This window comes from Nannospalax galili, unplaced genomic scaffold, assembly GCF_000622305.1.
Source record: "Nannospalax galili isolate Female #2095 unplaced genomic scaffold, S.galili_v1.0 scaffold664, whole genome shotgun sequence".
In the NCBI taxonomy this organism is placed as follows: Eukaryota; Metazoa; Chordata; class Mammalia; order Rodentia; family Spalacidae; genus Nannospalax; species Nannospalax galili.
Window position 1 is genome coordinate 1,595,351 of NW_008354274.1, and position 12,090 is coordinate 1,607,440.

Consider the following 12,090-nt stretch of genomic DNA (forward strand, 5'->3'; position numbering starts at 1 on the left):
AGATGTATCTTTACAGCTTTGCAGGAGAAATTGCAAAAGAACACTTGCAAAGGGCTGGCTCATGTATGCCCCTTACTACCTACACCTTCCAAGGAACAGCAAGGTAACCAACATTGTGAAACTCAGACTCGGGTCCCTCTTTAGGACAGGAAGGCTGCACCAACCTCTCAGTCTTCTCAGCCATCTGACACGACTGCGAGAAACAAACTGTAGAATTCACTTTTTGGACTTGGAACGGACAAGGTGGTCCACACTGATGGGGGCTGAGTGCCTTGGTGATGCACTCAAGATGTCTGGGGAGGTCAAGGTCAGTAAGGAGACTGCAGAGTATTCCCCCTTACTCCTTTCTGGGAGGCTCTGTACCTTGGAGACTAGTTCAGCCAGGACAGATAAGTTTTTATCCAGAAATAAACAGGAGAACGCTTTTTAAAGGACATAACCCTGTGCGCCTCTCAGAGAAACACACTGCCTATTATTATAAATATTTTATCGCTGCACACACATCCTAACTACTTCTCATGGCGGGAGTCACCAGGGTGATTTATTTCCATTTGCTCCTGTGCGTTGCACATCAGATCCAACAGAGAGCCTGTGCCCTGGAGGATGCTTGTTCCCAAAGGGTGATCTGCAAGCCGGAGCCTTGCTTGGAAGTGGTTGCAGGCAAATGCATCTTTGTCCGGGTCTTTAATTTCTGCAAACTTTGATATTTAAGGCCTGGGGTGGTGCACCCTCGTTTTTAGGGCTTTCTTAAATTTAAGCCATCAGCGAACACAGATGCCCTCTTCCCTACTCTACTCCAGTAGCACCATCACCCAGAATCCTTTTAAGGACAGTAATCCTACAAAATAGAGAAATTTGAAGTCTGCTGTTTGGCCTCATAACATCAGAAGATTTTATTATTATGCTCTGGTCCCCAAGAGCGTTCAGTGGGGCGCCCATCACTGTCCCTATGTGACAGCCTCAGCCTTGGGAAACTTTCCTTCAGCTGCTGAGAAAGGGGAGGATGTGGGGAGAGCAAGCCAGTTATTTTCATTAGTTGACGGGTGTGGACAAGAGGGATGGCTGGAGTTGGGAAGAGAGCCTGCAAGCTGTGAGGCACGGGAACACTCAGTGTGAGGCCACAGGAGGGCTGGTGAGGAAGGAAGGTCAGGGGACTGTCAATTGCCATCAGCTGGAACAGAGCCTGGGGCTGCTGCCTGCAGGAACAACATGCCTCCACTCCCTCTGACCCTCCTCAAGTGGGGGAATGACAGCTGAGGGCAGAGACAAAGGGACAGTGGGTGCTGACTGCCTATCTGTCCTTCAAACTCCTTCAGGCAGACACTGTCTGGCTCACAGTTAGAGGAGAATCTATAGGCTGGAACGAACCTCGAGGACACAGAGGACTGGCTGAGATCCACAGCTATGGCCACTCAGAGCAGTGGCTTTTGGAAAGGAGACTTCTCTTGAACATGGCCAAGTTCTCCTAAGGCTCTCTCAATGTGCTTAGAAGCCCAACATTTCCTCTAACTCCTCTGTTCACTGACAAGTCAGGGTTTATAACCATAGATCCTTCATAAATAAAGAAAATGGAGTTGAAGAAGCAACACTCTCAAGCTAGGTGTTGGGGCACAGGCTTATAAGTCCAGAACTGAGGAGGCAGAGGTAGGAGGATCAAGGTCATTATTGACTACATAATGAGTTTGAGGCCAGGCCGGGCTACATGAGACCATGTTTAAAAAAATGTGTAATAGAGCTGGTGAAATGGCTCAGCAGTTAAAGGCAATTGCTGCTAAGGCTGATGACCTGAGCTCAACCGAGTTCATTTCCTAACACCCACATCTGATGGCTCATGACCACCTGTAACTCCAGATCTCAGGAGATCCAATGCCCTCTCCTGGCCTCTGAGGGCACCTGCAGTCACATGAGCATATCCACATGCAAACACACACTGATATACACACTTAAAAATAAATATTAAATATATGTGATAAAGGGAAGAAGGAGTGCTCCGTGGGTAGCATACCTCTAAGAGATATTAGAGAAAATTCACAGCTCTCAAAAATACCTGTTTACAGCCACTCACGGTGAATCATGCCTATCATGCCAGCACATGGGAAGTTGAAGCAGGATAAGTGTTCAAGGTCATCCTTAGCTACCTAATGAGTTCTAGGTCAGGGTTTCTATATGAAACCCTACCAAAAGGAAAAAAAGGCAATGCTTCCACAGCTTTCTTCCATTTCTATAAGAAATCAACTCTGTCCAGTCAAGGCCTCTGTTATCCAAGTGTTCACTAATCCCAAGCTCAGTGGGAGCTGGATTTGCAGAATAGAGGATAATGTTCTTGCCCCAGTAAAGCTGATAAAATTAATGAACGGCGATACAATATGAGAGATTTGATAATTTTCCTTTAATACAACTTGATTCTTTCTTTTTATTTGTGTCATCAAACTGCTGTGATTATCACATTAGGAATAATTTTAAAATTAGCAGTAGCTTTGGCAAAGGAAGCTTCCTTCTCTTGAACACAGCCAAGTTCTCTTGTGATTCTCTCAATATCCGTTCTAAGGCTGGGCCAGCAACCTGGCCACCCTTTTCCAAAATCTGGCTGTCATATGTGCATATCCAAAACACCCTATCCAAAAATATTTTGGTTTCATTTCTAACACCTAATCATTGTGGTTATATGTAAAAGGGCTGGAAAGATGGCTCACCAGTTATAAGAGTACCTGCTGTTCTTGCAGAAGACTCAAGTTCAGTATTGAGCACCTATGTCGGGCAGCTCACAACTCAAGCTCCAGAGGATTGAATGCCCTCCTTTAGCACTGCACTCACATGCATATACCTCCAGAGAGACATACACATATACACATACAATTTTTTTTCCTTTAGATACTAGAAGATCTGGCAAAACTGAGCAACAAGCTAGCATAGTAACAATTCATTAAGAACTAAAGTAAATCAATTAGTTCAGTGATTGTGCTTAATAATATACATGTCTGGAGAGAACTGAAAATGAATCAGGAGGGTTCAATGAATAGCATGTCCAGTTCCCTTTCCCATAATGGCCCCCTTCATTGTCAGGCTTAATGCAACCTCTGACATTCATCTCTGTGGACTTTGCAGGTGGCCACCCCCCCTCCCCCAGGAGAACTCAGCAAGGCACCCACTAGCTTGTGAGCTCAGCTTTGCCACCATCTGTACCCCTCCCTAGAGCCTGGGCTCTGGCAGTACTGGTTATCTGCTACTGACAGTGGGACAAAGTGATGGCTTGTCCCAGGTACTTGCCTGAGGATATAGCCCCGCAGCACCCCATTGTGCTCTGTTTCAGGGGGCGGCTGCCACTGCACCATGATGGACTGGTTGGTTCGCCCGCTGGCCACGATGTTTTTGGGGGGAGCACTGGGTGGCTCTTCGGGTAGCATCAACCTAAAGATGAGCGGGAGAGATAAGGGCTCAAAACACAGGGCTGACGTCAGAGCCTTGCTGGGCAAAGTAGCAGAAGGGGAAGCATACTGCTGACCCCACTGAGGCTGTGTGTGCAGGAGCTGTGGCAGTTAGCATGTGAGCAGCTCAACCAGAAGGTGATGGCTGATTTTCATCTGGTAGATGCCCATCAGTGTTATGGTTAGCTCTGTCAACCTGACATGACCCAGAATCAGTGAGTGAGAGTCTATATTGGGTTGGCTTGTGTACGTATCTGTGGGGGATTGTCTTAGTGAAGTTAATGAAAATGGGAAGAGCCAGCCCACTGGGGGCAGCACCATTCCCTGGGCAGTGGGTCTGGAACTGTGTAAGACTGGAAAAACAGAGCTGAGCACAAGCAGGCAGACACATATGCATACACTTATCTCTCTGCTCGTGCTATGGATGAATGTGATCAGCTGCTGGAAGCTCCTCCCTTGACTCCCCTGCTATGATGGTCTGTAAGCTGGAGCTGTGAGCTGAAATAACCCCTTTCACAGCAACAGAAATGAAACCAGGACACCAAGCATGCACAAAGCCCCGGATTCTAGCTCCACCACTGTATCAACCAGGTGTGGTGTTGTAAGCCTGCAATCCCAGCACTCAGGAGGTGGAGGCAGGAGGAACAGAAGTTCAATGTCGTCCTTGGCTACATAGTTAATTCCAGGTCAGTCTGGGCTACGTGAGACCCCATCTCCTCCCACTGTCCCTCCCCCACAAAAGAAGACTGTGCTCTCAGGAGTGATCTGTGTAGGCATCATGGGAAGGATCCATGACAGCTGCCTTCAAGCAGTTCAGGGAAGCTCAGCCAGCCCCGCACAGGCCAGTGTTTGCCCTCCTTTGTTCTTTCTGCTCAAGACTCTGCTACAACCCCGAGGGATGATAGTTCATCCCTGCATCTACTGTGTGATGCACCTGTTGGGGCACCCATCACCGTGGGCCCCATGTGGCGGTCAAGCCCACTCACCTGCTGGTCTCTGCACTGTACTGGCCCTTGCCTACTTGGTTCACAGCGCACACTCTGAACTGGTAGGTGCGGGCTGGAGTCAGGCTGCTCACGGTGACACTTGTCATCTCAGGGCCGACGTTTGACAGGCGCACTTTCCAAGGAGAGTCTGTAAGGGTGAGCAGAACAGAGACAAACCCACATAAGCACACGTCTGAGTGGTGAGTGAGCAAATGTGTTCTTGTCAGTGATGTTGTTTGCTTTCCCAGACAGTGCCAGGAGAGGCCGGGAGAGATAAGGGCCCAAAACACAGGGCTGACGTCAGAGCCTTGCTGAGAAAAGTAACATAAGGGGAAGCATACTGCTGACCCCACTGAGGCTGTGTGTGCAGGAGTTGTGGCAGTTAGCATGTGAGCAGCTCAACCAGAAGGTGATGGCTAACACACCTGATGGATGTGCAAACCACATCCATGTGCTAGCTGTTGGGCTAGCAACCAGTGATATTTCCGCAAATATAGAGTAGCACTTCCTGTTAGTCCTTTGTCTGTCCCACGATAAGTAGGTGAGAAGATTCCTACATCTGTCCTGGGCAAGGAAAGGTGTGTGTGTGTGTGTGTGTGTGTGTGTGTGTGTGTGTATGAATATATGTATTTACATATGCATGTGGAGATCAGAGGACAACCTCTGATATAGTTCCTCAAGTGCCATCCACTTGAGGTTATTTTCCCTCCCTCCCCTCTTTCTTTCTCTCCCTCTTTCCGTGCAAGTGTGCATGAACATGTGAGTGCATGCATGTGGAAGCCAGAGGTCAACCATGGATGTCCTTCCTCATTTGCAACAAGGCCACTGACCTGGAACTCCCTGATTCATCTAGGCTGTTGGCCAGCAAGCCCCAGGGATCCTCCTGTCTCTGCCTCCCCAGTGCTGGCATTTCAAGCATTCACCGCCACACTCAGCTTTTTTATTTATTTATTTTTAATTTATTATTTTCATTTTATGTGTATGTGTGTATTGCCTGCCTGTAGGTAAGTGCATCCGTGTTGTACAATGCCCGCAGAGGTCAGAAGAGGCTATCGGATTCCCCTGGGACTGGAGTTACAAACAGTTGTTGGCTGTCATGTGGGTGCTGGGATTCAAACCCGGGCCTTCTTCAAGAACAACCAGTGCTCTTAAATGCTGAGCCATCTCTCCAGCCCCAACACACTCAGCTTTTTTAGATGGGTTCTGGGAACTGAACTCAGCTCCTCAAGGACTTCATTGACAACTATCACCCCAGCCCAAGCTGGGTTTTACTTTTGTTCAATCTGCCTATGGCAGTTTAAGAGGAGGAACAAAATTCCTCTGAATTCCTTAGCTCAGTATGCAATGGGAAAACAGTGTATGGGGTTTACCATCAGGCAGACTAGAGATTTGTCTCCCGGAAAGGGTGCTGCACATGTCATAGAATGATAAATAAGAACTATATTCATTAACATTTTAATAAAAGAGGAAAGGGCTATGATAAAGACAGATGGGCTGGACATTTTGCATCCCATCTGTGGTATGGCAGTCTGTTATTGCCACACCTCGAAGCTGCCCTGGCTGGGGAGAGACACAACAGAATTCAGTTAGCATGGCATAGCCTTTGGAAGCCAGCTTTCCTGGAGGTGTGGAGGGATAATTCTGTCAGCAAAATGGGCCACTGCCTTCAAGGCAGGGCCGGAAAGGCACTGCCAGGATCTAGGCCTTGCATGCCTCTCTGCCCAGGCGTTCTGCAGAGTGGACTCTGGAGTGATCACAACCTGCCTGTGACTTCAAGTGTCCATTGCTGGCTCCCACTCTGAACTCAGAGGTGCCTGGCAGATGCCTGTGGAAAGCCAACAGCCCTTCTTGTCCCTCTGAGGTGGTATTACCATCTCTTTTGCCCACACTAAAGATGGACAGAAAGAGAGGATGTGTGATTTCCAGTGAGGCGCTGCCTAGACTGTGGGTTACACCAGGTGCATGTAAACACCACACATACACTCACATCTGCTTCTGGGGAAAGCTGATGACCCACTGTGGGGGTTCACCGTGAGCACCAGGGGGCTCATGGGAAATGTACTTGCCACTCCAGCTCCCTTACAAGTTACCGAGAAGTGGCCTCAGGTTGCTCCAAAATAGAACCAAGGCTCATGAAAGGCAATTTGTACTCACTGGCATGGAAATTCTGTCCCTGATTCAGAATTCATTAGCTGGGATTCCTTAACACAAAGTCAAGCTGCCTGGGACCTGCTGCCAGTTGGGCTGCAAAGATGGAATCTTTTTAATTATTTCAAATAAAGCTGTTTCCAAACACAGCTTTCTGGGAATGTAGTCTTTATCACCAGCTGGGTAGTACTATGTTCTTGGCTTTTGAATTCTGGTGACACGGGTAATTGGCCATTGATGAGGATCCTCTTCTCTTTATGTTTCATTTAAATACACAGTATCGGGCTAGGTATCTGACTCAGTGGGTAAGAGCGCTTGCTGTACAAGCATGAAGACCTGAGTTTAGAGGCCAGAGGACAACCTTGGGTGTCCTTCCTCAGGTAGCCTTCACCTTTTTCTGTTTGTTTGTTTTGAGACAGGATATCTCACTGGTCTGGAACTCGCCAAGCAAGCTAGACTGGCCGGCCCATGAGCCCCAGAGATCTACCTCTCATCTCCACCTTCCCAGTGCAAGGATTACAAGTCTATGTAGACACAACCAGTATTTTTTTAATTTATTTTTTATTTTTATTTTATGTGTATGAGTGTTTTGCCTGCATGTAATTACATCATGTGCATGCAATGCCTGTGGAGGCCAGAAGAGGGTGTCAGATTCCCTGGAATTGGAGTTATGGATGATTGTTAACTACCATGTACATGCTGGGAACTGAATCTAGGTCCTCTTCAAGAGCAGTCAGTGTCTTCTCCAGCATCCCCAATATTTTTTGTTCTCTTTTTGTGAGCTTTTTGTGGATTTTTTGTTTGTTTGTTTTTTGGAGTTTTCTTGGTTTCTTTTTAGCAATATCTCCTTGTTGCCCCAGCTAGCCTGGAATTTATTATATAGACCAGGCTGGCTTCACTCTCACAGAGAGTTGCCTGCCTCTGCCTCCCAAGTGGTTCATACATTCCAGCAGGATATGCTGATGAGGAACAGGCAGGAGGATCTGGAGTGCTGGGATTAAAGGTATGCACTACCACACCTGGCCTCCCCCAGGATTTTTTTTTTTTTTTAACATGGGTCCTGGGGATCAGGAACTTAAACTCTTCCAGCTTGAAGATTCTCTGTCTAAACAGTCTTCCTTGATTCTCCCTCTAGAAAGCCATCCACTCTGAAGGAACAGCTCCCAGAACCACATATCCCTGCCCCTCTCTTCCTCTGGACTTGAGCTGTCTGCCAGTAAGCAACTCACCAACTCAGGCAGATGGAATGAGCCATGTCATTGCAAGGAGGGACAAAGTGGATAGGACACAAGACTCGGTTGACTGAGACAGTTCATTAGAGCCAGGGAGGGGCAGAGAGGCCTGGGGACAGGAAGCTGTCTGTTGGGCTTCAATCTGGTGTGCCCTCCTCAAACCTCTTGCTAGGTCCCTAGGAATGATGGCTATTGTTGTCAACTTGACAGGATCTAGAATCATCTGTAAGACAGGCCTCTAGGTATGCCTGTGGGGGATTATCTTGAGTGTGTCCATAGAGATGGGAAGATCTGCCCACTATGGCTGAGGTCCTTCTCTATAAATGGAGAAAGCAAGAATGGAGAAAGCAAGGTGAGCACCAGCATGCATCACTCTCTGCTGATTGTGGATGCAATGGGACCAGTTGCTTCAAGCTCCTTCTGCCTTGACTCCCCACCATGATGGACTGCACCCTTGAACTGTGCCACAATAAACCCTTTCTCCCTAAGCTGCTGTGATCAGGGTATTTTTATCACAGCAATGGGAAAAGAAACTAAGACATCAAGGTATTGATATTGGGAGGTGGTGCTATTGAGAGGCACGGGGGCCTGTAAGAGGGATTAGTGGGGTGGGGGGCTTGCCTAGCATTCAGGAGGCCTTAGTTCAACCCTCAGCATGTGTGTGCCCACAGGGGGTGTGGAGGGGGAGAGAACCAAATGAGTTGTCACCGTTTTGGAACTGGACTGCTTTCAAACTGGTCCTGGCACCTCCCCTTGGTTGCCTGGCATGCACCTGTTTCACTGTTTCCTTTTTGACTTCTCACCTCCGGAGGCTTTTGGTAGATACTGGTATCCTGTGCTATTGTGATTTTTTTTTCCAGCCATGAGAATCATGAGCCAAATAAACCTTTTTTCTTTATACATGGTCCAGCCTCAGGTATTCTGCCACAGCGACACAAATCCACAGTAAGACATTGCCTTTCTTGTATCAGGCCTCCCAGCTTTGTTCTATGAGAGTCTAGGCCATTTGTTCTCTCAGAGCATAAACAGCTCTTGAAAGTCTACAACATGAATTGCAGGGTCTGCTGCCCAGTTTGATTTGACAAAGGGGCTGATTCATCTCCTCTGTGTCTCTGGTCTGTTCAGTAGCAATGATCACATCTATAGAATTCTTTATTTATTCTTTTCCCTCCTTACTAGAAGATAAGAGATCTGGCAGATAGAGAGATTGGACTGAAAACCAATACAAATGAGCCCAGTCTGTCTTGCAGGACTCTGATTTGTAACTTCCCCTAACCAAAAAGTGGTTTGGGGGGCTGGAGAGACAGCTCAGTGGTTAAGAGCACTGGCTGCTCTTGCAGAGGACCCAGGTTCAATTCCCAGCACCCACGTGGCGGCTATGAACTGTCCTTAACTCCAGTTCCAGGGGAATCTGAAGCCCTCTTCTGACCTCCACTGCATTGCACGACACGGGTGCACTCACATACATGCAGGCAATACATTTGTACACATAAAAAAATAAAATATTTTTTTTAAATAAGTGGTTTAGGAAGAATTTGCTCTTTCACAAGCTCTGGAATTGCAAACTTGCTGAGAGCTGTTAAAATGTAAATAGCATGTCTGGTCCTGACAATCAAGAGGCAAAATCCTTTGAAGAGATTCTTCCTCTAGCCACCCCTCAGAGGAAACCAAAGATGCTCCCCCTAGGGCCTGGGAGCTAAGGACATGTCTGAAGGGACCTGCCCCCTGCCTCTTTCTTCCCCTTCAGGAACTCCTGTGTATCTGATCCTGAAGACCAGGAATTCTAGTAACTTTTCCCAGCAACTCTGCAAGGCTCAGAATCCATGCGGCCTTGATTACTGTTCTGCCTTGTTTCTTCATTTCTATGACAAAATACTCTGACCGACACCAACCTGGGGAGGAAAGCGTTTATTAGGCTTACATCTCCCAGGTCATAGTTCATCAGGGAGCCCAAAGCAGGAACTCAGGGCAGGAACCCGGAGGCAGGAGCACAGGCCATGGAGGAACACTGCTTACTGGCTTGCTCCCCTGGCCCCTGCTCAGCCTGCTTTCTTATGCAATATAGGCCCACCTGCCCAGGACTGGCACCACCCACAATGGGCTGGGCCCTCCCACATCACTCAACAATCAAAAAGATGCCCTATAAACATGGCAACAGGCCAGTCCTATGGAAGCAATTCCCCAATTGAGGGTCCCTCAACCCAGGTGTGTTAAGTTGATACTAAAGCATCCAGCACAATCATTCTGTGCTTTGTTTGTTGGCTCAAAGGGCTGATGGGTTTAACTTTCCTTTTTCTTTCTTTTGTTTGTATGTGTTATATATATACTCGTCCTTCTGAATATAAGAATAGGTGTATGTGAGTATACATGCATGTGCCTGTTGAGGCCAGAGGTCAACATCAGATGTCTTCCTGGATTGCCCTTTACCTTTTTAATTTTGATGTGTGTTATATATACATATGTGTGCATGTGGGCATGTGTGTGCATGTGTATGTCTATATACTTGTGAAGGCCAGAGGAGAACATTGGGTGTCTTGCTCTCTGACCCACTCCCACAAGACAGGGTGTCTCTCTGAACTTGAAGCTTGTTGTTTGGATTAGACTGGCTGGCCAGCAAGCTCCCGGACCCATGTGTCTCTATCTCCCAATACTAAGGTTACTGGCATGCCTCACTTTACATGGGAGCTTGGGATTCGAACTCTGGTCCTCATGCTTGCACAGCAAGTACTCTTACCCACCAAGCCATCTCCCGTAGGCCCCCTCTCTCTTTCTCCCTCCTCCCTTTCCTTTCTTCCTATCTTTTTTGAGATAGGGTCTCATGTAGCCCAGACTGGCCTACAGCTCACTATGTGATCAAAGATTGACCTTGAACTCCTGATCCTCTTGCCTCTACCTCTGGATTAGAGGTGCATGCCACCACGCCTGGTTTCTGTCATGCTGGGGATGGAACCCCGGTCTTTATGCACATTAGGCAATCATGTTATCTACTGAACCACATCCCCAGCCCTCCAAGGCTGAAGGGTTTGTCTTTGGAAATGTATTGGAAGCATCCAATAAAAACGAGCATTAGCATTTTCTCAATTAATGATCCCCAGGAAGTAAAAGGTTTTTTGAATTTCTCTTAACAGTCAGAAGGATCATCATTGTGAATTCTCAACACTTGCCTAGTGGCATGGAAGGAGCTTCCACAGCTGCAGCTGCCTAAAGCCCTCCAGGAGGTTTGATGGCTCTTCTCTCACACTTAGAAAAGCAAGGCTCTCTGGGGCTTACATAACTTCTCTCAAACTTCACGGGGGGGTGGGGGAGGTTGGTATCCACACCTGTGGATCAACCTCAGCATCACCAAATGTGAAGCATGAGCTCTTACAGTGGGAAGGACCCAGAGATACCTAGTTGTGCATATACACACACACGCTGGTTCATACATGCAACAACATGTATATGCACACACATGCTTGGACTGGTGCATGTGTGTGTGTGCACATACATATGCTAGTGTTGGTACTCATACACCTATGTGTTCATGCACCAATGCACACACACATGCTTGTGCATGCACACATCAACACACGTGCACACTTGTGCATATATACACAACACACATTTGCATACACATGCTTGTGCACACAGCAACACATGCATGTACATACTTATACATATATTCACCGACTCACACACATGTATGAACACACTCCACAGGATGCCCAGATGGAATGTGACTGAAATCCGGTCTCCAGGTAATAATGAAGATACAGGGGTAGATTCAACAACATTGTGACCCATACTTAGAGCATGGGACACTCTGGGGATAGATACAGTAGTCCCTGCCCATGTGAGAAAGATCATGGGTAAGAGAAGCTGGTCCGGGAGTCTGTGGACTAAAAGATACTGCAAGATGAAATATGGGCTGCAGAGACGGCTCGAGGGGTTAGAACACTTGCTGCACAGCGTTGAGAACTGAACTCAGTTCCGATCCACAGAACCATGTGAAAAGCTGGATGTGGCTGCCAGCACCTGCAACCCCAGCACTGTGGGGGGACAGACTAGAGGAACACTGGAGTACACCGGCTACCAAGCCTAGCCGAGTCAATGTGCACAAAGGTGCTCCAGGGTTAGTGAGTGATCTTGTTTCAAAAACTGCTCTTGCGGAGGACTCAGGTTCGATTCCCAGCACCCACATGATGGCTAACAATGTCCATAACTCCAGTTGCATGTGTGCTGGATAGCTTTAGTGTCAACTTGACACACCTGGGTTGAGGGAGCCTCAATCGGGAAATTGCCTCTATTGGACTGGCCTGT

The 12,090-nt window shown here is 47.6% G+C and overlaps 1 protein-coding gene across 3 annotated transcripts in view; it reads right to left on the bottom strand.

Annotated features, from left to right (window-relative positions):
* Window positions 1-12,090, bottom strand: part of Sdk1 (sidekick cell adhesion molecule 1) — a 1,173,668-nt gene that overhangs the window by 278,038 nt on the left and 883,540 nt on the right. For all 3 annotated transcript variants that reach the window (XM_029555167.1, XM_029555165.1, XM_029555166.1), the window contains 2 exons: window positions 4,412-4,559; window positions 3,268-3,408 (listed from right to left, as the gene is read on the bottom strand). In XM_029555167.1, the coding sequence (XP_029411027.1) occupies window positions 3,268-3,408; window positions 4,412-4,559 (289 nt within the window). The remainder of the gene's footprint in view (window positions 1-3,267; window positions 3,409-4,411; window positions 4,560-12,090) is intronic.